This window comes from Carassius auratus, chromosome 36, assembly GCF_003368295.1.
Source record: "Carassius auratus strain Wakin chromosome 36, ASM336829v1, whole genome shotgun sequence".
Taxonomy (NCBI): domain Eukaryota; kingdom Metazoa; phylum Chordata; class Actinopteri; order Cypriniformes; family Cyprinidae; genus Carassius; species Carassius auratus.
Genome location: NC_039278.1, coordinates 17,815,175 through 17,840,993, shown reverse-complemented (window position 1 = coordinate 17,840,993; position 25,819 = coordinate 17,815,175). Strand labels below are relative to the sequence as shown.

At 35.1% G+C, this 25,819-nt stretch overlaps 2 protein-coding genes and 1 pseudogene across 2 annotated transcripts; 1 reads left to right on the top strand and 2 right to left on the bottom strand.

Moving 5' to 3' along the window:
• Positions 1-1,355: 1,355 nt before the first annotated feature.
• LOC113055486 (uncharacterized) lies at positions 1,356-10,882 on the bottom strand. Its single transcript, XM_026221837.1, has 17 exons — positions 10,620-10,882; positions 9,114-9,443; positions 8,102-8,324; positions 7,967-8,022; positions 7,841-7,877; positions 7,558-7,658; positions 6,741-6,855; positions 6,442-6,483; positions 6,119-6,240; positions 5,930-5,986; positions 5,762-5,819; positions 5,303-5,520; positions 4,434-4,490; positions 4,285-4,327; positions 4,045-4,128; positions 2,756-2,794; positions 1,356-2,655 (listed from the first exon to the last, which is right to left on the bottom strand). Exons 2-17 carry the CDS (start codon positions 9,219-9,221, stop codon positions 1,973-1,975), a joined length of 2,043 nt encoding a protein of 680 aa, XP_026077622.1. The 5' UTR covers positions 9,222-9,443; positions 10,620-10,882; the 3' UTR covers positions 1,356-1,972.
• Positions 10,883-13,752: 2,870 nt separating this feature from the next.
• LOC113055654 (inter-alpha-trypsin inhibitor heavy chain H3-like) lies at positions 13,753-22,028 on the top strand. Its single transcript, XM_026222060.1, has 22 exons — positions 13,753-13,827; positions 15,092-15,276; positions 15,417-15,521; positions 15,611-15,773; positions 15,851-15,961; positions 16,060-16,188; positions 16,259-16,375; positions 16,579-16,747; positions 16,829-16,939; positions 17,193-17,374; positions 17,457-17,636; positions 18,088-18,215; positions 18,283-18,455; positions 18,762-18,776; positions 19,257-19,292; positions 19,611-19,637; positions 19,933-20,010; positions 20,096-20,197; positions 20,286-20,460; positions 20,545-20,693; positions 21,315-21,399; positions 21,629-22,028. Exons 1-22 carry the CDS (start codon positions 13,753-13,755, stop codon positions 21,741-21,743), a joined length of 2,610 nt encoding a protein of 869 aa, XP_026077845.1. The 3' UTR covers positions 21,744-22,028.
• On the bottom strand, positions 21,895-25,747 carry LOC113055653 (neuropeptide Y receptor type 4-like; annotated as a pseudogene).
• Between the last annotated feature and the right edge of the window lie 72 nt (positions 25,748-25,819).

The following is a 25,819-nucleotide window of genomic DNA, read 5'->3' as shown; positions in this document are numbered from 1 at the left end:
CATTCATCAATATCTGCCAGTGGAAAAGTGAACTGTAGAATGAAATGGATTCTGAAGTGATTGAAGTGTACAGTCTGTTCATCTCACTCACCCACACACCGGTTGTCATGCAGGATGAATCCAGTGTAGCACTGAAGGAACTGGTCTTTCTCTGGACCCCTGCATGCTTTACAGTCCTCTGAGCAGTTCTGACCCAAAATTAGATGAAAAAGGGCCATGCAGAGCACAGCAGACAGGAACAACAACCCTGAGGGCGCCTGTACTCACGCACCAATGCATAAGTGCTTCAAACCCCCTTTCCACGAAGTTTACTGTGAGAATGACATGGGATTGAAATTTTACATTTAAAATTTAAATCCAAATTTTATATTTTAGTAGTATTTAAGTATAAAGTTAGTATAAAGTTGAAAGTTTTGAGTTACGGTTTTGAGTTACGGGTTATCATGCAGTCTGAACGTGCTAAACCGTGATCCAATAAAACAAAATCAACAAGCAGAATGCAACAGTTTAGAAAAGATCAGCATGGAATTAATGTGTTAAATACTCACAGACGGGAGGGTGATGGTTGGGCTGTCACTAAAACCAGCTCTTTTCAGCTCTTTTTTTTGGCTTCAGGACACAATCATACATGCGACAGATCCGCCTGTGCGCCGCTGACGGAAACATGACAAAAACTACTATGGCGAAGGCGTGCTTAATAACTATTGCTTAAGACATTCCAGCATCGACTAGTAAGAGTTTCATGTTAAAGGCTCATGAACATGAATAAGCTCCTGGTGACGTAGCATGACAGTCTTTAAAAAGTGATAAACTGGTTCATGAATATTAAGAGAAAGTCTTTGCTATAGTATAGTCTCACTGCAACTCAGTCTCACTATTAACCCACATTTTGTCTGTAGGCCTAGCCTAAGTTTAGGCCTACCTATAAATATATATATAGGTAGGTAGCTGAAATACAAATGTATTAAAAAATACACAGCTCAGAAATCTCTAGGTCTACACATAATAAGATACAAATGGTTCCAGCTCAGAAAAAAAAACTAACCTTCCACCTGCGTTCATTTCAGACTCATTCTGTAACTTATCTGTGCAATGACATTTGAGTCTGCCTTTTAAAATGTACAATGAGTTAAAGTGGAAGAATTATTATTTCGATTCATTATACCTGACTAGCAGGTAACTTTCAGGCCACTTTTTGTGTTTCTAGTTTCTTCAGTTTCAGTTTCTTCTATATTCTCCATCTATTCTGTATTCCACTAATCAGACCATGAAAGACAACACATAAGTGTAAAACTGTATTTGAGTACAACCAGAGCAATCCAAATGTACCATATAATACAAGCTTTCAGTTTTAAAAAAATATATTAGAGTCATATATATACATACATACATATATACACACACACACACACACACATATATGTATGTATGCGTGTATGTATAGCCATACAGTATTTACATATTTGTGTATAGACATTAGCCAAATGCCATTATTTCCATCCCCTAAAAGCTTTGCTGAAAACAGAAAGATAAGGGTAATTTCCTTCCAAATACCAGTGAAAATATAGGAGTAAATTTAGCTCTATACTGTACATAGTATGAATATTGTTATTTGGGGAATTAGCATATTTAGTGTTTTGATTTCTTTACTTCCTGTAGCATCTGTACTGTGGAATTTCTTCTTTTATACTTGGAAGTCCTACATGCAGATTTCCTTCTTCAGCAATCCCAGGAAATGTGTCTATATATAAAATAATGTCTATATTATACCATATTCACATAGCACTCCAAGGTTCTTCATGATGAGATGGCACACATCTAAACTTCCTTGGCATTTCCAAGCATTCTTATAAAAAACATGGCAGTTTTACCTTCTGGTATTTTTTTATTGTTCATGTAATCTGTCCATAGTGACAGATTGTGACTGACAGTCTAAACAATGTTTTTGTGTGATGACGGAGTAAACGACAGATCAGTGCTGCTCTTTTTTGAGAAAAACGATTTCCTCCGTGTCTTCCATGTCTAGGCTGAGTAAATCGGATTGAGTGAGCATGGAATCAGTCCTCACCCTCTGCAAAATGTTCTGAACTCCTTGGGCCAACTTCCTCTGCGCCTTTCTCATCCACCACATCTTCTTCAACTTCCCGCTCACATTAGTCGGGTTCTCCAAACACAGTTCCATAAGTAATCCCTGAGACTGCGAGGGCAGTTTATAAAGCAGCAGGCCCCTCAACAGCTTCGGCATGTCTTGCTCCTCATTGATGGGAAGTTCATCAAAGTCTAACTGCACAAGGACGAACCGCCGAGCAGCACAACCTTTCTGACGGTCAGCAAAAATGCAGCCCAGTGCCGAAGCCAGCATATCTGAGGAGTATGTGGCAGGATTGCTTTGTCTTTCCACTGCAATTTTCCAGTACAGCTCGGCTCTCTGCAGTGTTGATGGAGAAAGCACCAGAAGGGCTTTTCCTCCATGTTTCTGGATGTGATCGAGCTTAGAGTGGAGCCATGCTGCTGGGCCGCAAGAACCGAGCTCTGTTTGGTTCCACAGGTCGAGAAATACTCTGAAACCCAGCTCAGAGAGCAACTGGCCCAGCTTACACACCAACTGTGGGTCTGTGGCAGAGGAATGGAGCAACAACACCTGTCCCCTCATATCTAGAGTGAGGAATGTATGAGATTATCATAAGGTAAATTACTTCATTAGACTTCTTGATATTAAGACACACTAATGACTGTAAATAAACACCTTGCATACCTTGAGAATGACATCTTCTGTCCCATTCGCTAAGCGACCCTGCGAGACAGATATAAAAGACTGTAAAATCTCATCAGAGAAGAAGACTTTCTATGATACTTTAAGGAATAGTCTACTCAAAAACAAAACATTGCTGAAAATGTACTCAATATCAGGCCATCCAAAACAGATTTGGAGAAATTTAGCATTAGATCACTTGCTCTAGTGCAGTGAATGGGTACCCTCAGAATGAGAGTCTAAACAGTTGATCAAAACATCACAATAATCTACAGTATAAGTAATCCACACAACACCAGTCCATGTCTGAAAGAAACTAATCCATCATTTAAATTAATTCATTTTGTTTCATTAAGACATTTTTTTTTTTACTTCAAACCATAGCTTCGTCTTTTTTTTTATATTGCTTTCTTTCCTCTCATCTGAATCAGGAGAGAAATATGCACAGGTCAAGGATACTACATGTGGGTGGATTTTGATATGAGAGGACATCAGGGATGGACTTTATCACTGGAGAAAGCGTTATTATGGATTATGAACTCAATATTTTGGACAGAAGCAACAGTAATGGCTTTGATGGATTTGTTTCTTACAAACTTTAGACATTAACTGATAGACTGGAGTGATGTGGATCACTGTGATGTTTTTATCAGCTGTTTGGACCCTCATTCTGACGGCACCCATTCACTGCAGAGGATCCATTGGTGAGCAAGTGATGGAATGGTAAACTCTCCAAATCTGTTCTGCTGAAGAAACAAACTCAAACTCAATAAAATTATATTCCTTTAAAGGCACTAAAAGGATTATAAGACACGGGCAAGGGTAAGATGGGTGAAAGAACACAAAATGTGACCATGGACCACAAAAAAGTCTTAAGTCTTTTTTTTTTTTTTTGGCTATTGCAAAAAATATACCCCAGCGACTTAAGACTGGTTTTGTGGTCCAGGGTCACAAATGAAGAAGGTTTTCATTCGATTTTTCAAAATAATGTCAAATAAATAAATATTGTTTGATCTTACATTAATATTAATCTATTAATATTAAAAGATTAAATACTAAATTATATATAACACATATATCATATTAAATCTAAAATAATTTAATGTATTTGCTAAATAATTCAAATAAATACAGTATATGATTAAAATATATACAGTATAATAATAAAAATAATGGTGATAATTAGTTGGGAGTATAAGTCATCTCATTCATTGTGTTGCAATCTCTTTGCTGCTGAAAAGAAAACATCTTACTATATAAACAAAGAGATGCCGCAGATAGCAAAGACTTACATTTGAGAAGAAGTACTCCAAAAGCAGTCAGACAGAGAAGGATCAGCGGCAGAAGAACAAGAAGGCTCCAGTACTGTCGCTTCACTAAAACAACATCAAATGAACCATGAAACAACCGATAACATCTGCCATACTTATATTAGTTTTAGTACATGGCATATCAGTGTGATCAAATGAGAATGAATGGCAGCTTTAACCAGGATGTAAATGAGATGTTGTTTTTTCTCATCACACACTTACTGGGGTGTTGACAGTACCGCACAATCTTTCCATCCACTTCAAGCTGCAGACAAAGACACAGACAAAGATGAATGTTTACCATGTTCATTGTCTGTTTGCACTAAATGACTGATGAATGCTGAAAGGAAGAAATGGCAGATGTATCATACCATCAGGCAGAGCTGCTTGTGATTCTGAGACCTGATATTCACAAATTTCCCGGATGCCTGCAGAGAGCAAATATCATCAAAGCAAACAACTTTTTAACCAACTGGAAAAACAATTATTAGCTTTGACCTCAGTCTGAGTATTTCATTTCACACTACTTTAAAATGAATGCAAACATTTAATGTTTAGTTTGTTGTGTACCTGCAATCATTCAGTTTCAAAAGTCAAAAAATTACTAGTGAAAGGGAGGTCACTAGTGAAAATTATTCTATTTTGCATTCTTTCAATTTTAAAATTGCACAAAATTGTCATTACTAATTTATTATTACTGAAAAGATTGATTAAATGCATAATAACAAACTCTTGTATTTGTTATGCTGCCCTTTTATGTTAATGTTTAAACTTTATTCTAGCTTTAAATATTTATTTTTATTTCACCTCGAAATTTTGATATGGAAGCCTATTTACACCACAGAATGAAAAACACTTAAAATGTCTTTTTTTTTTTTTTTTTTCTTAAAGTCAGAATTCTAAAGGAAAAGTCAGAAATCTTAATTTGTAATTGTGAGATAAAAAGTCAGAATTACATATTTTTACATTAGTAAATTCCATTAGTATTTATTCCTTTAGTGTTTATTTATTTATCCTGTGCTGGAAACGGGTTTCCATACTTTGTTGTACTTTTTATTTATTCTAAGGGCATTTATTTCTGGGTTTCAATGAAAAAATCCTAGATTTCAGTGTGGTGTTAAGACGTTTTATATCCCACTGTTGCAGTAATTCCACTTCCTCAGCCTTATTCCGTTTTTGTCAAATTAAATATTCTGTCTATGCTATGGTCTACAGGACAGAAAATACAATGTATATTTACCCATAGGGCTGTGCTGTTTTCTGTCCAATCATTACAGCATTTCTGTCTGAATCCTTTAACTTCTGTGCATGTCCCATCTGCCTCGAGCTGACACGGCCACGCTTCAGCTCTTATCCTGCAGGGCGCTGTTAAATTCCAGCTAAGCACTGGCTCACCAACATTTGATTTGATGTGGGCTAAAGACACTGACATGTTGCTCAGGACATTGGCTTTAAATTCTGCCAGTAAAAAAAAAAAAAAAAACAGTTGTGGGAAGACGAAATAGATCAAGATTGTACTGAACATCCTCCATATCCAAGACACTAATGCTTTTTTTTTTTTTTTTTTTTAAATGTTGAAATATTACTTTAAAACATAATATTTAAAAATACATATAATTTTATACAATATCATTCTTATCCAGTAAATCATAAACAACTGGCAAAGTCATGGGGTATCTGAATGTTATTGTGGTTTCACCTGTTTCATTTTTTTCAAAGGGACAGATTTCCACACGAACTGAATTATTCCTCCATGCCTGAAGCATATGCACACAAACAGGGCAAATTAAAATAAAGTGAAAGAAAATATTTACCTATTTTTTTATTTATATGTTTTGAATGTGTGCATGTTTGAAAAGCACAGTACCTGCAAACACATGCAGTATGTGATTGACTCCAGTGGAATGATGTTATCTGGCATAAGCTGAGAGAAGAAAAGGTATGGTAAGTTACCGCAGCTGATTAAAAACCCAAACTGTCCAGTACAGTCCACTGTTTATCTGTAATGAGCCCTCAGGCTGGGTGTTATATAGACGTAAAGTGTGAGTTCACTGACCGAGCATCTTCCTTCTCTTCCACGTTTCATACACAGCAACAGGCCTTCAGATGCTCTTTCATCTTCATCGTCTAAGAGCACCTTAACCACTCTCTCCTCTCTTTTAATGGAGACCCTGGGACCTAAAAATGAAAAAAAGGAAACATGTAGTGATTATATGAAATTTGCACATCCACTATGGTCTTTTATCTTACAAAAGTCTGTTTTACTATTCCTAAAGGCCCATTTTAGCACTTTAGGAAATATGGGATTAAATGAATAATAAAAAAAAAATTAAAATATAGAATAAAATGAGAATTTTTAAAAATAGAATCAACACATACCTTTACACAGCTTTATGTCTTTTAGACTTCGCAAGGAACACACTACCCAAAAAATAAAATAATAATAAAAATAATAATTAATAGTTACCCAGTTGTACATGTATATATATATATATATATATATGACTCTTAGAATAACATTAAGATGGAACAAGACAAAAGTTTTAAATAAATAAACTAGTTTTGCAAAACTTTAAATTGAATTAACACATGTTAGAAACATACCCCTTTAAATACTAATAAGTTACACCATATGCTGTTGTTTATGTATATGGAGAGCAAGTAAAAAGAATGGCTACCTGTTTTTAATGTAGGGAACTGATTAATTTCAACTTCATGTGACTTAGTGAATGATCCGACACTGATCTTCATTGTTCTGCCGAAGGTGACATCTTTATACTCCACCAGATTCAGCTGCACCACACAAAGACAAACACTGAGATAACAATCAAGTCACCAGTTTCAGGCACACATACAAAGATTATCTACACCGTCGCTTCAGTCAGGATCTTCTGGAAATTCTGCATTTGTTCACTGGCCTGGCCATTTTACCTTGCCAGAGTTTCTAAAATTATTTCAATTAAATATTAAATAAAATATAAATTGTAAAAGTATTTCAAATATTACACTGTTATTACTGGTACAAATAAATAAATTGGTCATGTTGCTCATGTTCAATTTTTATTTAATTTTATGTACAGTATATCCAATCCCACAAAGGTCTTATTTATGATAGGAAAGTACTTTATCTAATTTCCTGTTCCCGGTCTAAAATTACCTGCCTTTTAATAAAAGCTCATAAAACTCTCATTATTCTGCATTATCAACAGATCTTGGTTTCATTCTTTTATCAACTTGATTTCCTTCAAATAGCACAGGTTTTTTGTTTCTTTTTTAAACCAACTGATCATAGGCCTCATTGGATTATAAACCTCAGTTTTTGAGTACAAAAAAAAGTATTTCAGAATAATTGTGGCTCATATCAAAGAGGCCAACAATCGATCAGATCCAAAAAGAAATAAAAAACCTATATGCAAATGGGGGTTGGGTTCTCCAGGTCTAAATAGCCATGAGACAGTAATGTGAGGGTTAAAAGGTCACAGTGGGGACACTCACTATGAGAAGTTTAGGACTTGCAGCAGAAGTCACTGTGAAGTCTACTCTCTTGCACCACTCACGCTGCCCTTCTGCTGGTTGATAGCATATTGTAATAGTAGCTACATGAAGAAAAGACAAAGAGGAGAGCTTTAATAGTGCATTTGATGACAGACAATGGTGAATCAACTACTGTCTTTCAGCAAAAGCAAATACAGTTTGAGAAAATCAGTTTGCCTAAGTCCATTAGCACTATAAACAAATAAAGGGAAATATTTGGAGTGTTTAAGTTCACTTGGTCTACCTTGATCTAGCCGGTCTTCAAAGAGAGAGTATTCTTTCTGTTAAAAAAAGAGAGTAAAATGCTATAGGTTGTAATTTGGATAAAATTTAAACATTGAATTAAAAAAATAAAAAATAAAACACTTACACTTTGACCTTTGGATGTGTCATCTGGTATGGAAAGACATCGTGAATCCCAGTCCCCTGAAATTAGAAAGGTTTGTGTTAACATAAGCCATTGTTAGGCCAACAACTGTAATGTAGTGCTACTGTTAGGACTCACCACTGCTCTCCTCTTCATAGTCTGATATCTCAGTATCTCCGTCCTTCTCATCTTTGAGAGCTGGAATAATACTCAGCTGGATGCTGATCCACAAACACGGTTTGCAGTCCTCCCCTTGGCAGCACAATTTTGGCTTCACAGCCAAAGAACACACGTACACAGGACCAAAGACCACATGAAGAGGTGTGAAAGGGTCTGTATCTCTCACACTGCAGTTAAGAGACTAAAAACATACACAAACATATTCCAGGTTATAAACAGATCTTGCTTGCTTGTATCTTGAAAAAAAATTGGTATTAGCATTTTAATTAACTTTCTTCTCTTCTTTTTTTTTTGACATGCACTAATGATGCAAAATTTGAATAAATTCTCAAAACTCAATTTTGTATATCCATACACAGAAGTGCCTTAAATACAACTATTAGTTGTATTAAAAAAAATAATTCTGGAATTTTTGTCAGTCTTTAAAACATGTAAAAATAAAGAAAAATGTTAATTATGTATTCAGGAGAACTAAATTAATCCAGTGAAATCACAGAAACACAAGCTGATTAAAAAGCATTGAACAAAATGACAAAAATGTAACATAAAACTCTGAGAAAAAAGCCCAACTTTTGTTGGCACATGACACTTTCCACATTTGTACACATTTATAGTAAAAGGCATGTTTTGTTCAGGCCACTTAATGATTTTGCAAACATCTTTAAAAATTAAATGTATACTCATGTGCATTTTAGTACGTGTTACTTGATAATTATCCAACTTGAAATAGAACATCAAATCATTATTTGTTAGTTGATTTGTTTAAAATGGCATAAACATACATGTGGTACATTTGTTATCATCTCAGAGATCTTTGTTTATCTGTGTTAACTGAAATACTTCTTAAGCAACTAGCATATAATTATATATAATATTGCATAAATTAATTTAATTATTGCTTTGTTTTCCGTTGTATTTGCTGTTTTTGTACTAATAATATAATATAATGAATATATATCCTTCTCCTTACCTGAGGGCAGATGACGTTGTTTTCTGGGTTGTGTGTGACTCGTTGCAGTGAACACACACTTCCGCCGGCCAATAGGAGCAGCTGGACTATCCACCCCGTCAACTTCATTGCGCAACAGTTTCGCTCCAGTATCCAAGAGAGAATTAATCGAAACTGGTTAAGAACAAAATCCTTAAGGTTGTATCCTCAGCGATGCCGTCTCTGTGAGGCTTTAGGAGAACCCAAGGCGACCATAGTTCTGATCGGCTCGGACACACAGTCCAAATCCACCGTCCGGTGCTCGAAAGTCGCCGAGCAGCGCGCAGTCACAAAGCATAATGTCCAGGTTGTCTGGAAGGAGATAGAAAACGGTTGTTGATGTATTATCTCGCGATTCAAACCCTATCGGTATAGAGCGTCTCAGATGTGTGTTCGCTGTGAAGTCACCTGGTTTCAGTGTGCTCAGGTGTGTCTGTGCGAATGTCAGATTACCAGATAACGTGGGAGTACAGGAGTTCTGTTTACTGCGCTGCCTTGGAATGCCTGGATTTCCGACAGCCTACATATTGAAGGCAAATGAGTTTTGCTCTCACTTATTGCGTAAACTACATTTCCACTCGAGTTTACTGAACATTCCATGGTAGAATTACAATAACGCTAACTTAATAACATTCCCTCAATGTTTTCTCAAACATTCCAAAAAGGGAATGGTAGCAAAACTTTCTTATGGTGCGTTCAAGTCGCACATGAACGCAACCACAAAGTTATTAGCCTATTGCTAGTGAGAAACTCTGAATTTTCCCTTAACCCCGAGTGAGTGGAGTGTCAGTGAGAAAACATGTTGGATTCAATGCAGCCAAAGACTAAGATATGCAGCGTCTGTATTTACGGTTAATTTGTTGAAATTAATAAAACTAGGCATATATACTAAAGTATATAATTACCATAGAATACTGAATTATTATTTTTACATCACCTTCACAAATGGAATAATAACTGAAAAAAGCATTATTTACTCGTCGTATGGAAGAAGTAGCCAAAATCATTGAATTTTATCTAGAAAAGTCAAATCGCCATCTTGTTCAGACCAGTGGGACTTGAACTCTCCTGACGTCGTAATACGAACTTCCCAAGAGGACTTGAATGCACCACTAGAACAAGTTTTTGTTTACTGGTTTAGCACTTGTTACTTGATATTTATACAGCTCAAAAATTAGACATTCAATTTATTTTTATATATATAGTTTAAACTTAGTACATGTGTTTTAAACTACATTTTGAAAATATTTTCATTTCTTAGCATCTCAGAAATGCTTATCTGTCATTGACCCTCATTTATTTTTAACTGAGACTACTCTTTCAATACTTTCAAGGCCTCTTCATAATTATATTGCATTACTGGATTTCAAAATACAAACTGCTACTAGGATAGTATTGGTTTCTTATGGTAATAAGATTTGACAATTATATATATATGCTCGCAAACTAACCAAAATTACATTAGCTTGAACAAAAAATGTTACTTACTGCCCAGTGGTCTTAATGAGGTGTTTTAGAAGCACTGCAAAGTATAAAGCCTCAAATGGCTTTGTTGCCTTTGGCACACATTCTTTAAATGAAAGAGTGTGTTAGTAAACTTTGAGAGTATGAGAGACTCACCCCTCCCAGCTGACAATCAAAACACAAACACACACACACACACACACCAGCACCAGATTGCTCTGTGGAAGAAAACCTCAGTAGTAAAATAATATTTGTGTGCTCATAATTAACAGAGCTGCTGTAAAGGATAAGAAGTATGATCTTGCTTATTTGCAGCTTCATAAAACAGTAACAAGGAAACTGCCAGGTGCAAAGTTCCCTGTCTGGATCATTCAGTGTAACCGAGTTAATTTGTTTAACAGCTCTGTTTCATGTATCATGGCAACTGGTTATAATAATTCACCTGGAATTAAGAGTCACTGTTAATAACTGACAGAAAGTACCCAAAAGATAATCCATGCTTCTTTTAGAAATAATAAGGCTCAAGGTTTGCTAAGTAATGATTGTTATTAAAAGAAACAATCTTAAAAGGTGTTGTCAAAAGGACAATAGCAACTATGACGTTGGCAAGTTGCAATGTAATGCTGCAATGTGATTCATGTGTTACTGTATAAATGTATAAAGAGGAAAATAGCTAAACATCCAGGCTGCTTAATTGCAACTTGTGTGATCACATGCCCACTATTGAATGATAACCTGCAAAAAAAAAAAAAAAAGTAAAAGTAAATTTCACAAAGAATAACAAAGAAATGGCAAGTGACAAATTGAATTAAATGTGAAGATTTTAAAGACTGAAATATTTTTTTCAGAAATCGAATCATATAAACATATATACTAGTGTATACCTTTTTCACTATAATGTCATGCATGAAGACAAAACAACATGAAATACTCTGCTTTTACTGAAAACCTTCATATGTAAAGCTATTCTTATTAAAGTCTAATTACACAATTTAACTGTATTTAATAACACCAATAAAAGTAGGTTTTTGTTGAAACTTTGGTGGACGTTAAATAAAGTTCATATTCTGCTTGTTCTAGAAATGTCTTATGACTAGCTGAGGCTTTCTTAAACAAGCTAAAAAATAAACCTGAATAAACAAGTTGGTTAACATTCTTTCACTTCTTTAGCTCTACTTTGGAAAAAAGGTAGAGGCATTTCAGAGACCTGCCCAGTCACATTCAGCAAATGCTTTTGTCTCATTGAAAAAAACTCATCTGATGCTTTTAACATAACAATGGTGCCTTTAAAGGTCTATAATATATGGTTTATGTGTTTATGTCTCTTTTGTGTAAGAAGAACACTGGTGAATATTTAATGCTGTTCTTTAGTTATAGGCAAAGGTTTTCTTGTTTTCTCTCTTAAAAGAAAAAATAAAATCATCATTATTCAGCTACCATAAATCTACATCTAAATATTTAGAGCATTAAATTGTAACAGATGGATTACATTTTTACTACAAAAATATATTTAAATTCAAATTGCTTTTTTGTGCAGTCAGGAGGCATTTCATATTTACAGTAAAGTCACACAGCGCCCCCTACAGACAGAGTTATGATACAGTCCAACAATAATCACTGGAAAGCCAAACAAAGCTTGACATTAGTATTTTGTTCTACCAAATGGAACCTTTTATTAAACCTTTAAACAAACTTTTTAAGAAAAAGAAAGTGTTTGCATATGTGTTTTTTTTTTTTGGTGAGTATAATATTTGGTACATTAGGCTTGAATACAGAGATATAGAGCTGATACTCAAGGGGGAAAAACCCCTCAATGGAGCAAAAATATGCCTTTTTTATTGCTATTTAATTTTTTACAGTTGCTGATATGTGTATGGCACAAAATCTGATAAAAGTAGGATAGTTTAATGTAAATCAGTAAGATCTTTATAATAGACAACTTACATAAAAATGTTTATAAATATCAGTTATCACTCTATTTGTCCGAATAATGTATTAGTTAGTTGATAATAGATATACATTTTAATTATAAAGCTCTGTGGTTTAAAAACATAATGCAATGCAACGTAATGATTACTGAGAGATGAACAAAAAAAACTTGATGTATCTTACTTGATATTCACATTTTAAAATGATTTTTCTAATAATCGATGTATGGATAACCAAGTGAAAGCTATAACACCAACTTGACAGAAAAAAAAAACAACAGAATTAGTGTTATAATTAGAGTTATGTTTGTATGTATATACTCTGTTATGTATTTCGACAATCCAATTAAAAAAGTAAAAAAAAGTTGTTTTTCCAAAATATGCTATTGTGGAATTATTGAAATCTAAAAGCAAATAAATAAATAAATACATATTCATCAACACATAATAATCATTAAACAAAATGCTTCTGCCCATGTATTTTATTTTGGAAAAATTCTAAATACTTCTGAATTCTTAAAATGGAAAACTGTTAATAAAAACTTTTCAAATGCTGATAGAAGTAGAAGATATACAAGCTCAACGTATATATTCTCATAAAACTTTTAAAACAAAGTGATTCATATACTTCTTAATCTACTTTTTTATGTTTTCTAACCTTATCACTGAGAGTAAAACAAGTAGCCAAGAAACTATATCGCTAGATCTCTGCCACAATTCTGCGAGTGCAAGATCATATTTTGAGCACACAAAAGTGCAGTTTTGTGGAGAAAATGTCTCGCAATGAAAAAAGTATTTCGAGCACACAAAAATTAATTTTGCGTTTTTGGATGTGTGCAGACCATTATTTTTCTGCGCTCAAAATACTTTCTTCTTTGCAAGATAAACATTTTCTCTACAAAACTTAATTCGTGAGTGTGCAAAATGCACTTTTGTAAGCTCAAAATATGAACTGTCACATGCAGCATTTTGGCAGAGATCTAACCCCATAAGAAACCATAGAGAATCAGGGCAATTATGTCCATTGTAGCCTTCACATTAATAAGACTTTTAAGTGCACACTAATGTTGAACCACATCCATATTCTGCTCTTATGTGAGGTTCAAGATTAAAAATAAAGAGGGAGGTCTCTTCATCCGGTCAATAATAGCCAATAGCATGATGTGGACTAGAGTTTAAAGGCAGCGTGACAGTGTTTGGAGGTCAGTTGATGTCCTGTGCAGGTCGTGATGGATCGAGCAGCTCTCTGGCTGATTCTGTTGGGTGTTTTTCTCATCTCAGCCACTTGTGATCCAGTTAAGAAGGTGAAGGTCAATTAACATATCAGTCAACGTGTTCAAAGTACAAAACCAGGTAGAGGCGTAGTTTACATAGGTCTGCTTTATTATCTATACATCATTTGTCTAAGATGACAGAGCCTTTGTGGAAGCTGCTCTACGGAATCAGTGGCCAGTGCTCTTTAAAAACATTCACTTGCTATCATTTGTAAGAAAAATCATGTTTTTGAGGGATGTTTATTTTTTCATCTCTCAATCATCATTGTATTGGATTGCATTATATATTTTCACCAAAATTAAAACTACGGGACTTTGATCGTAAAACCAAGGATTTGAATATCATCTTACTAATACATATAATGGGAAGATATAGCGTGACAACTGGTATATATGCATTTTATAGAAGTATGCTTTACTGTTATAAAAATCTCACTGATTTACATTACAACCTATCAGATATATATATATATATATATATATATATATATATATATATATATATATATTCAAAGTAAAAGCTGACATATACAGATGCACTGTTGACTGAAAGCTATTTAACTCAGCTAAACTATTTCTCAATAGTTTAAACTGACATGTACTCTAGTTGAATTTGTCTTTCAATCCAAAGGTCTTTTCTCCAAACAGTCTAAATACAGCATTGCAATGCAAAAAGCAGGAGTAAGTGTCAAGTGTGTAAGAGTACACAATCGTAAATGTGCACAATCCAATCAGCCGTTCACAAACAATACCTTTTCAGGTCCAATTAATCTGCTATCTAATTGTTTTCCATATAAATATGCGCTTTACTGGTGTCTTTGCTCTTGAGTCTCATTTTTTGACTAACCCAAAGCATAAAACCACTTAAACATTTACAGATATTTAGGAAACATACTTGTTTCTCCGAAAAACAACACCAAAGCCAGTAATTCTTTGTAAATGAGCATGCTGTGTCGGAATGCCAGTTTTTGTTTTGGTATGTGATTCCTCCCACTGTGAGTATTATGGTATTTCAACACCCGGGTTACCAGAGAGCAGAAAACAGCAATAAACAAACTGGGCCTGACATAGCAGATTCTAGCTGACCTAAAAAGCCTCTTCATAAGATGCTTTATCAAGTTCAAAGATGCTCACCTTCTAACGTGGTGTAGCTCGTCAGTGTCAAATCAGTGAATCGCTGTTTTTTGTTTAAATGCAAGAACGTGTGTTAACGGCTGCTTACGCTCAGTTCAGTAAGCCTCTCATTATAAACCCCTGGTTTGAGTTAAAACAATGTCTAATCATATATTAAGAGTACCTTCTGGTGTCTTATCAGAAGAAAAAAGTGGATATATACAGCTTCTACATTAACTCCACGGTCACCAGTCGCTATGTCACAACAGTCATCACAAGCCGTGTTGCAAACACACTGAATGAATCTCAAGAGATCCAGTTTGAGGTCAAGATTCCCAAGAACGCCTTCATCAGCAAATTCAGAATGTGGGTTGATTCAATGCTACTCTTAATTGCAAATGTTCTGAAGGTGTCTGAAACTCTTAAACCTAAACCCAGCAGCTCTATGAAGTCAAATCTTAGTAAGGTAACACCTTGACCTGTTAAGCCTTTTAATTTCTCCATAGGGTTATAGAGGGAAAAACATATGATGGGGTTGTGAAGGGAAAAGAAGAAGCTCAGCAGCAATACAATCAAGCGGTATCTCGAGGACAAAGTGCTGGACTGGTCAAGTACTGGAAATTAATTTTTAAAATAGGTAGATAAAATATATATATTTACAGCATGTTTAGTAATACGCAGGGATTTTTTTCTCTTTCAGATCTGTTGGAAGGACTTTAGAGGACTTTAAAACTTCAGTGACGGTGGCTGCTTTAAGTAAAGTGACCTTTGAGTTGACCTACGAGGAACTGTTAAAGCGCCGCCTCGGTAAATATGAGCTACTCATCAACGCACAACCGATGCAGCCGGTGGCTGACTTCAAGGTAGAAGAAGATACAAGGAGGATATGGATAATCAATTTATATGGATAGAGAGATAATGTTTATTTTACTTCCATTAGATGGATGTGCACATCCAAGAGAAACCAGGAATTTCCTTCTTGGAGGTGAAAGGAGATTTGAGCACCGGTGATCTGGCCAATGCCATCAAAACCACCAGAGCAGACAAAGACGTAAGAGTTTAAATGAGGGTTAAAACACAGTTTAGATGTGCTAAATATGCTCATACACTTCAAATAAAGATACCAGATGACCAAACTGATCATTTCAGGCATGGGTGACCTTCTACCCCACACAAGATCAACAGACCAAGTGTAAAAGCTGTGGAGAAAATGGGTTGAACGGAGACCTGCTTATAACATACGATGTTGAGAGACGAAGTCCCAAAGGAGAAGTCGTGGTACATTTATCTTATTATTTTTTTGCACTGTAAAAAAATCCAGAATGTACTTATTTTTCTTTTCCCGCAGTTATCAAATGGCTATTTCGTCCACTACTTTGCTCCCTCTGATGTTCCACGTATTCCCAAAAATGTGGTGTTTATCATTGACCGCAGTGGCTCTATGCACGGCAGAAAAATGGACCAGGTAAAAAGATTTCACAATGATTATCTGGGGTAATTCACAGCATCCCAAAGTTGATACTGGTAGATAGTAAAGGTCTCGTAGAAGATGATTCACTGAGAGACTCCTCTACTGAAATCTGTTTGGCGCTGTTTTGTTAAAGTTACAGCAGTCGTAATAGAGAAAGAAAAACCTCCACATCTGCTGACAGGAGTGTTTTTCTTTAGACTCGTGTGGCACTGCTGAGGATTTTGACAGATCTTGATGAGGACGATCACTTTGGATTGATCACATTTGACAGTGAGGTTAGCTTATGGAAGCGTAAACTCTGCAAAGCTACTGAGACAAACCTGGAGAATGCAAAATCTTTTGTGAAGGAGATCAGAGATAGAGGAGGTGAGCTACAGCGCTAATGTTACACAAGGAGTAAGAAGGTTGAACCTCACAGTGACACAACTATGTTTGGTCTTCCTTCAGCCACAGACATAAACGCTGCAGTTCTAGCAGGAGTGGACATGATCAGTCGACATCCACGAGAGGGAACAGCCTCCATCCTGATCCTGCTGACTGATGGAGACCCCACTTCAGGCACAGATTCACACTGACAAACACAAGCTAAAGAGTGTTTTATCATAGAATTAGTTTAGTCAACTTCATCAATAGAACAACACTTTAACTGTCATCCTATAATATACAGGGTTTATTAGTAGACCTGTTTGGTGTTATCATGACTAGTTTGGCTTCTATCTTTGTTAGTAAGAGAATAAGACAACAAATAATATGAAATTTCAAAATGTTTCTATTGATAACTCAAATACATAAAATTGTGATTTTTAAACAGGTGAAACCAACATAGAGAAGATAATGGCCAATGTTAAAGAAGCCATTGGGACAAAGTTTCCGCTCTATTGTCTTGGTTTTGGATATGATGTCAATTTTGACTTCCTGACAAAGATGTCACTGGAAAATGGTGGAGTTGCTCGCAGGATTTATGAAGATTCGGACGCTGATCTACAGCTGCAGGTGAACTACAGACAATCATCTGTGAATTCATCCTCAGTGCTGAACTTTGTCTGAGTGCATTTAAAGTTTGCTTGATTTTTAGGGATTCTATGATGAAGTTGCCGTCCCTCTCCTCACTGATATTCAACTTAAATACCCAGGAGGGACAAAACTTACCAAGACCAGCTTTAGCTTGTACTTCAATGGCTCTGAGATTGTGGTGTCAGGACAAATCACAGACAACAGTGTGGAGAGTTTCACCACTGAAGTCATCGCAGTATCAGTAAGATCATTTTGTTTTCCAAAATGCACTCCAAATTATGTTTTATTAACAAGGTTCGGGAGGAGCTTGTCCGATACTTCGCCTAATTTGCACAGGTGGAGCACACTTAAGTTAATCAACGGCTGTGTTATAAATGGTATAAATATAGCTGACTTACCTTTATCTATTGATGGTTTATCAGCATCCCCCCTTCACTCCATCTCCTCATATTCAGTTCATATTACACTATATTACACCAGATAGCATGCCAAATATGCATTAATATACTTAAGCTAATTACATGTAAGCGTGAACTCATGAAACTCAGTATATTGGATACTGGTCAATTGTTTAAAAGTTTAGAATAATGACCAATCGTTTAAAAAAAAAAAAAAAAAAACAACTTTCTGATTGTTACTGGCAGCATTCCTAATAAACTAGTGTTTTCACTGGTGTTATTATTTCTGAGGAGAAAGGCAGTAATGTGACGTATCAGGACACTATAATGACAAAAGACCCCAGTGATGTCCCTCCTGAGGATGAAGATTTCATGCAGAGATTGTGGGCCTACCTTACAGTGAAGCAGCTTCTGGAGAGACAGTAAGTTTATGAGTGATATGACAATCTGCGATTTAAGTTCAACATTGAAAACATCTGTCTGTCTCAGGGTACTTCTTACAGGACAAGAGAAAGAGGATGAAAAGAAGGAAGCTCTTAAACTCTCCCTGAAATACCAGTTTGTCACTCCCCTCACCTCGATGGTTGTTACCAAGCCACAGGAAGAGGAAATAGAAGTTGCTGAGAAACCCGAAGAGGTAGGAATGGAACAGACTGACCATGGTAGGTTCAAAGTATTTTTCTTTGTTAATGGATTGAAATAGCTTTTATTTAATTGATTAGTGTTTTTAGTTTGTAAAATGTAAAAATGCCTGTTAAATGTTAAAGGCCATTGTGCAGCACAAATATTAATAGAAAAATATTTTAATTGCGTGCCATGCTACTTCTATAGATCCAGCTTCTGTAAGTAACAGAGCAATGCAATGGACTTTGCATTAACTGAAATGCTGACAGTTCTCTGTTTTCTGAAAGAATAATTGTGCAATATCTGAGTCATGCTCAAATTTTGAAAATGTCCCTCCTTTTCAGATGACATCTTAATGTGTAAGTTATTCTCTTTACAGTATTTACTGTTTTTAACTTGCATTTGGTCTCAGACTCATAAGTAAACCATCTATACATCCTTATGGGCTACAAAATCATGATATTAATTTGGTTCCTTATTGGCTTTCAATAATAAAAATACTTTGTGCAGAATGTTTGTCACCTGTTTTAACATAATTCTAGCAAGAGTTTTATTAAAGGTGATGTGTGTAATTATTTAGGTAAGTTCATAAATTATTACTAACAGTAAAAAGATGATTAAATATTTTGATTTATGTGTTAAGTGGTCAGAAATGTAAACTTCCCTTGTCTTAAATGTCCTAAATATAAGCATTATTTTAAATTAGTTTTCATATTCCAGCATTATATAACTATTGGACCATTATTAAGCCAAATTCATTTTTACCTTAAGTTTATAAATCTAATTGTTCTTATTTTATTTTTTTATCTGTTATTATTTGTATTTTTTTTTTTTTTTAGCAATGCCCATCACAGATATGTCATCCTCTTATTATGGTATGTCAGAATTTTTTCTTCATTGATGTGAAATTGTTTAGTAGCTTAGTAGTAGTAGTAGTTTCATTTTTTTTTTTCAATTAAGGACACAACTATTTAATTTATTTAAAATTTTAATTCAATTAAGTGCCATACTACTTATACAAGATAACAGAGAAATGCAATGAATGTTGCACAGATGTTTCTCTGCATTGACAAATCACCATTTTCTCGAAGAATCATTGTGGAAATGCATAAAACACTAAAAATACATATTTGACTCTTAATGCTCAAATGGGAAAATGTTCCTTTTCTTTCTTTTTTTTCTCTTTACAATAGATTCATATATGGATGTACCTGATACATGTAAGTTATTCAATTTACAATCATTTCTGTTTATTTTTTATTACTTTTTAACTTTCATTTGGTCTCAGACTCATAAGTAGACATATCAAATCTTCATAATAATTAGTTTTTTATTACTGGCTTTCAATGATAAAGATCCCCAAACTTTGTTGAAAATATTCTTTGTACACTTTGAATGTTGCTGTTGGGTCTGTGTGCCGGTCAGTTACACACATCACTTTTAAAACAAAGGCTAAATACCATCAACTTCTGCACTATGTGGATTTACATCCTTTACCATTTTCATTGGTGTTAGACGTCTCCCAAACTGAAACAATGTTCACTACAATGTTTACAACAACTTTGTATACAACTACTTCTCCTGCTGTGCAAGGTACATAAAAACTTGCATTTTCTTAATTATTTGTTTTATGAGCACCAATTTTAGGAAATAATCATGACATTTTGATTCTCTCCAGAAGTCAATCGTTTCCTGCTGGATGTTGTTGGTCAGTCTAAGCCACTTTGTTTTGATATTCCTGTTCCTCACAAACTCAGACTCCTCCAGGATTCAGCTTCAGGTTAGACACTGTTTGTTTCTGCGTGTGCATCTATTTAACAATCTGTCTTTATGAATGTGTTTACTGTGGAATTTTCTGTTCATCCTAGAGTTCTCTATGAATGGAGAGTCTTTGAGTGAACAGAATGGATTCCATCAAATTGCTTTTCATTACAAAACTAACCATCACTTGATGATAAACACAAAGTCTATCAGTTATCGTAATGGCCAGGACAATGTCGAGTTTTTGTGGGGCCAGGAACCAACCCAGTACAATGCAGATAGGTAAATATTAAAGTTCTCAGCATAGAAAGAATAAATAAATTCACAAAATCTACTGCGTATTAACTGTTCTCTGTTTGTTAACAGTGTGTCTCTGGTTGTTCGGGAACATGTAATGAATGTTACCTTTGGAAATATCAGTGTTGTTATTCTTTCTCATAAGAAAGATGGGGTCATGTTTTTGTGGCCTGCCATTTGGGAATATTCAAAAGATGCCAAGCTGACAGGTGTTTTAGGTAAGAGAGCAATACACTGTCTAAACATTTAAACATTATTTACAGAATCAAAACTTGCCTCCTGCTAATACTGAAGCAGGCTCCGCATTAAAGGAATAGTTCATCCAAAAATTGAACTTTGCTGAAAATGTATTCACTTTAAGGCCATTCAAGATGTAGGTCCGTTTTTTTCTTAATGGAAACAGATTTGGAGAAATGTAGCATTCCATCATTGCTCACCAATAGATCATCTGAAGTGAATGGGTGCCATCAGAATGAGAGTCTAAACAACTGATAAATACATCACAATAATCCACAGCACTCCAGTCCATCAGTTAACTTCAAACCGTTGCTTCCGGTTAAAATATAGTCCTGTATACCTATTGTTTTTTTTTCAGTGTCATCGTCTACATCTTGGAGGGCCAGTAGTATCAATAGTATTCCATTCTGAACATTGAACATATTGCGATTAACCATGTACAAAAACTTTAATATAATTATAACTAATATGTCAATGATATTGTTTGCCAACAACTGTTAAGTTATAACTGTTAAGTTGTTATCAGGTTGATGTTTTAGATAGATTGCTGTTGTTTAACCAACATTGGTGACAAATCTTAATATCTGTGGATAATCTTTAAGGAAAGGCTGATATTTCATATAAAGAGACTCAAGGATCACAAACACCAATTCTAAAGATTAAGGACAAGGAGGTGAAGACATCTTTGTAAGTGATTCAGTTAATAAATACTGTACATACAATCTTCCATAAAACCTTCTGTTCCTCATTTTTAAAAAGTACTGTGTTGCTTTGTTTATATATATATATATATATATATATAGAGAGAGAGAGAGAGAGAGAGAGAGAGAGAGAGAGAGAGAAAGAGAGAGAGAGAGAGAGAGAGAGAGAGAGAGAGAAAGAGTGTTATGTGTTTATTTGTGTCTATTAATTGTAGGGAGACTGTCAGTGATTACAGATTGCATTCAACTCCTGTTCGAGAATGCTGGCTTGTCCCGTTCCAGGCTCTGATGGAAGCAGAGATTTCTGATTTCACTGTCACTCAGCTGTAAAATAGACAGTGTTTCCTATTATTTTAATGGTTCGTATTAAGTAAATGCTTCGATGGTTCAATCCCATCTGGCCCAGGAATTGTGTAAACAAGTAAAAAAGTAAAAAAGAAAATATGTATATTATATGCTGACCTTTTTAAAAAAAAAAAAAAAAAAAAAAAAAAAAAAAACAGCAACTGCTTTCAATTTGAATTCCAAATGTAAATTCTAACTTTGTCCTTTCACTGTGGTATTTAAAGTGTATTTGATGTGGTATTTACAAGTATTGGAACAGTAAAGACAAAATTGTTCTGTTATTAGCTTTTAATCTTTTACATCTGTCTTAAATTCAACTGTTCCGATACTTGTGGTTCTGTATTTGTTGCATATTCATCTTTTAATCATATTTGCAAATGTCTTGACTACACAGCAGAGAAAGCTATTTTGTCTTTACTGTTCCAATAATTATTGTGGGCACTGTATAGATGAGTTATTACTTTATGAGGCTTAAATATATTTTCAACATTGAGCATAATCAAAAGAAAAACATTAAAATTGGGAATTACTTTTCTTTCTTTTTTTCTCAAAATATGCCCTCTTTTAAATGTTTGACTCAATATTCCCCCTCAACCAAATAGATTTTAACCACAAAGAGATTTGCAAATTGATCTAATATTTCTTAAGGTTTGATCTTTAAAACAGAGATTTCACATAGAAGAAAAATTTGGGTTTTCTGAAAGAATTTTTCAGTGATCAGTTCTTAAAGGACACATTTTTTCTTATTTTGAAGAACATGTTAATAATTTGAAGCAACTTTTCCGCAATTAAAGGTATACTGACCCTCAAGCCATCCTAGGTGTATATGACTGACTTTGTTTCAGATGAATACAAACTTAGTTATATTTAAAAATGTCCTGGCTCTTCAAAGCTTTATAATGGCAGTGAATGGGTGATCCCGAGAATAACACAAGCTTCAGTCTGGATCTAGCCTATCATAAAGATCTGAGATAACTGAACACCTTAGAAGAGATGATGCCAATCTCTTCGAGGACCTCAGATGATAACAGTCCTGAACAACATTCAAAACTACCAAATTTGCCTATAAGTTTGATCGCAACACATAATCAATGGTGTCAATAGTATTCACTGTTTGTTTGCCATTACAAAGCTTGGACAGAGCCAGGACATTATAAATACAAAGACAGTATTTGTCTGAAAGACGATTATGAAAATTATGGGGTACTTTTCATTTTTGTGCAAACTATATCTTTAAGAGATTTTTGTTGGGTTCATTGTGGTAGTATAGATGCCAATAAAGAATCTTCATTTTTGAAAGAATGCTTGTTCTCCTTAAAACTCAAGTCAAACAATACTGTACTGTGATGAACAAACCACTGGCAAGTCTGCAGTTTAACCAACACAAAATATTAAAACAATGTACAATGCCAGCTGGTTGTTTGTTCTTGACATTTTATTAGGCTGTGAAAAAATTGGGACATTGAAATACTACAACAAAGTTTCTTAGTGTCCAAACCATTGGTTATTGTTGCATCACTCTTGAATGTTTGTTTAGAAACAAAATAATCATTGTTAATACATTATATACAGCCATGTACCACTTAGCCATAAACAATGGAACAAATCATGCTAATTAACTCTAACCATATGACTTGAGGAGGGTCTTTTACCACAGACTTCTTGACCCAGGTTCATTAGTTCCTTTCTGAATTTCTCTAACATAAAAACATAGAGAATGGGGTTGGCTACTGTAGAGGATGTTGCCATGATGCGTGCAAAGCTAGCAAAAGATCCGAAGTGAGATATGGGACCAGCTGCTTTATCAACCTCAGCTATTTGGGCAAACATCAAGCCATATAGGAATGCAGCCAACACAATGCAAACGCCAGCATTAACAGAGCAGACGTTTGAGTCACATGCAAATGGTACTGCTCCAAACGGTCAGTCTGAGTTGTACGCCCCCGTCTAGTGATTTTGAGGAAATGGTATATTTTGGCATAGGCTATTACAACGATCCCAAGTGGAAATGTAAAAGCGAATAGGAAGTGGCACACTCCGTATGCCAACTTGTCAGACAGGAAATTGAAACATGCCAGGTCCTCACAGGCTTCATGGTTGTCCAGGCCTGAAATCAGCATCCTCCACGCAAACTGAGGCAATGCCAAGACGACTGCTGGTATCCACAGTACACCCGCAACTACTTTTAAATGTCCCCCTCTACGCTATTGATACGCTTTCGACAAAGCGGCCAGTGTAAAGGCACTCGCAGCTGTGCATTTTGCACTCAGGAAGCTCACAGTCTTCCAAATGGCCAGTAACGGGTTGCAATAGCGACTGTGTGATATGGAAGACAGCAAAGCAGGAGAAGATCTGCCACATTTTAATGACAGAAGAAGAACATCTGTGCCATTTATATTTGTTTGTTGGAGTCCTCCTGTTTTTCCTCCACTGGACTCTCCATGTCCTCTCCGCATCGCACGACAGGTGACAAGAAGAACCAGGATGTGTCCCACCACCCCGGTTACCAGGATGAAGCTGTCAAATATGGGTACCAACACTCACTCCGCAACTGTTTGTCCCATTAACCACAATCTAATTTGAATGTAATTGGTTCCTAAAAGCAATTATTATTCTTATGCATCTCTTCAAATACTTCCTTCAACCTTTACGTAACAATGTTTTCCTAATATTTCCCATTCAAGGGATCTCTCAGACCATTATAAAGATGTTCAAACATTTCAGAACCAGTGTACATCAGTGTTCAGTGTACATCCTTATGCACTATTGTGGTTTTGGCTGAGAATACAATGACAACTTGATAAAACGCTCTGGAATGCTTCAATAGTTAATGATTGCAGGAGTCAAAGTCCAGAAATACTGCTACTAGTGTAGTTCTCTACAGGAGAAGCAAAATGCTGCCTGAAATCATTGTTTAATTGTCTTTCCACAGATATATTTCCAATATAATTCCTTTACAGATATGGCAGATTCAGAGCCATAACAATGGCAGTTGCACTTGCCTGTGGTGATTTCAGAGATTGCAGATGCATTCAAAGGATTTGCTGGATTCTTCTTCAAACCTCAGGATGAATTTCACAGATTCAATGTCTATAAACTCTGCCGGAACTGTCAAGGTATTATTCAAAGATCTGGAGTGGAAAGCAGTGCTTTAAATGGAAATTTTGTTAAACAGCCCGAGAGAAACAAGCCAAATGGCCTTTGACCTGACAGCAGTGACGCAGCTCCTATAAACATAGAGCTTTGTTTAACCATCCATTTAGTGAACTGTCAAGTTTAGTCAATAGACATTACCTCCAACTTCTGTCTTTGTTTTCTCTCTATCCCAGGTGCTTAATTCCGTGTTTTAGCCTGGGAGTTTACAGTCTGTTTGCACAGTTTTGCCATCAATGTTAAAATATTATACTGAATCGCATTTTCCTCTAAAAAGGAAAATTCTGTCATCATTTTATTCTCTCTCATGTCATTCCAAACTACAGAATCTTTGGAACACAAAATATATTTTGAATAAAAAAAAAAATGTTTTTGGACATACAATAAAACAAGACATTTTCCAAAACATCTTTTGTGTTCTGCAGATTGTTATTATTATTATTATTATTATTTATTTAATTACCCCTTTAATTAAAACTAAAAAAAGTTCCATAATCTTATTTCCTTCAAGTTCCTTTAGAAGAAGTGTTACAGTAAGTCATAAACTCAACTGTACATGATCACATAAGTTTAAAGCACAAGGAAAAAGGTCAAAGCATACAGATAAAGTACATTCCCGTCCATAGTTTAGATTGTCTGTGTAACTGCTGACTCAATACCCTTATTAGTATAGAGAAAACAGCAGAAAATAGATTTATACTATTCATAAAGTAGATTTTCTGGTCCTGCATTTAATGTAGTTCCAAATAAAACCTAAAAAGTTCTCATAAAACTTCTAAAAAATACAGTCACTTGTTATGTAAACAAGTACTGTATGTACTGTGTTGCATGGACATGCTAGTAATTCATGGTTTGTTAGATACATTTTAGATGTTGTGATATCGTATATTTGCTCATGTTTCAGTGTT

What these genes read in the sequence shown, in the direction of transcription:
- LOC113055654 (XM_026222060.1), top strand. Translation starts at nt 13,753, where the DNA reads ATGGATCGAGCAGCTCTCTGGCTGATTCTGTTGGGTGTTTTTCTCATC. An exon ending in CTTGTGATCCAGTTAAGAAG is followed by an intron (nt 13,828 to 15,091) that starts GTGAAGGTCAAT and finishes ATATATTAAGAG; the next exon opens with TACCTTCTGGTGTCTTATCA. An exon ending in CCTCCAGGATTCAGCTTCAG is followed by an intron (nt 20,198 to 20,285) that starts GTTAGACACTGT and finishes TGTTCATCCTAG; the next exon opens with AGTTCTCTATGAATGGAGAG.
- LOC113055486 (XM_026221837.1), bottom strand. Translation starts at nt 9,221, where the DNA reads ATGAAGTTGACGGGGTGGATAGTCCAGCTGCTCCTATTGGCCGGCGGA. An exon ending in ACAACGTCATCTGCCCTCAG is followed by an intron (nt 8,325 to 9,113) that starts GTAAGGAGAAGG and finishes GTATGTTTTTAG; the next exon opens with TCTCTTAACTGCAGTGTGAG. An exon ending in ACAAGCAGCTCTGCCTGATG is followed by an intron (nt 4,328 to 4,433) that starts GTATGATACATC and finishes CTTTGTCTGCAG; the next exon opens with CTTGAAGTGGATGGAAAGAT.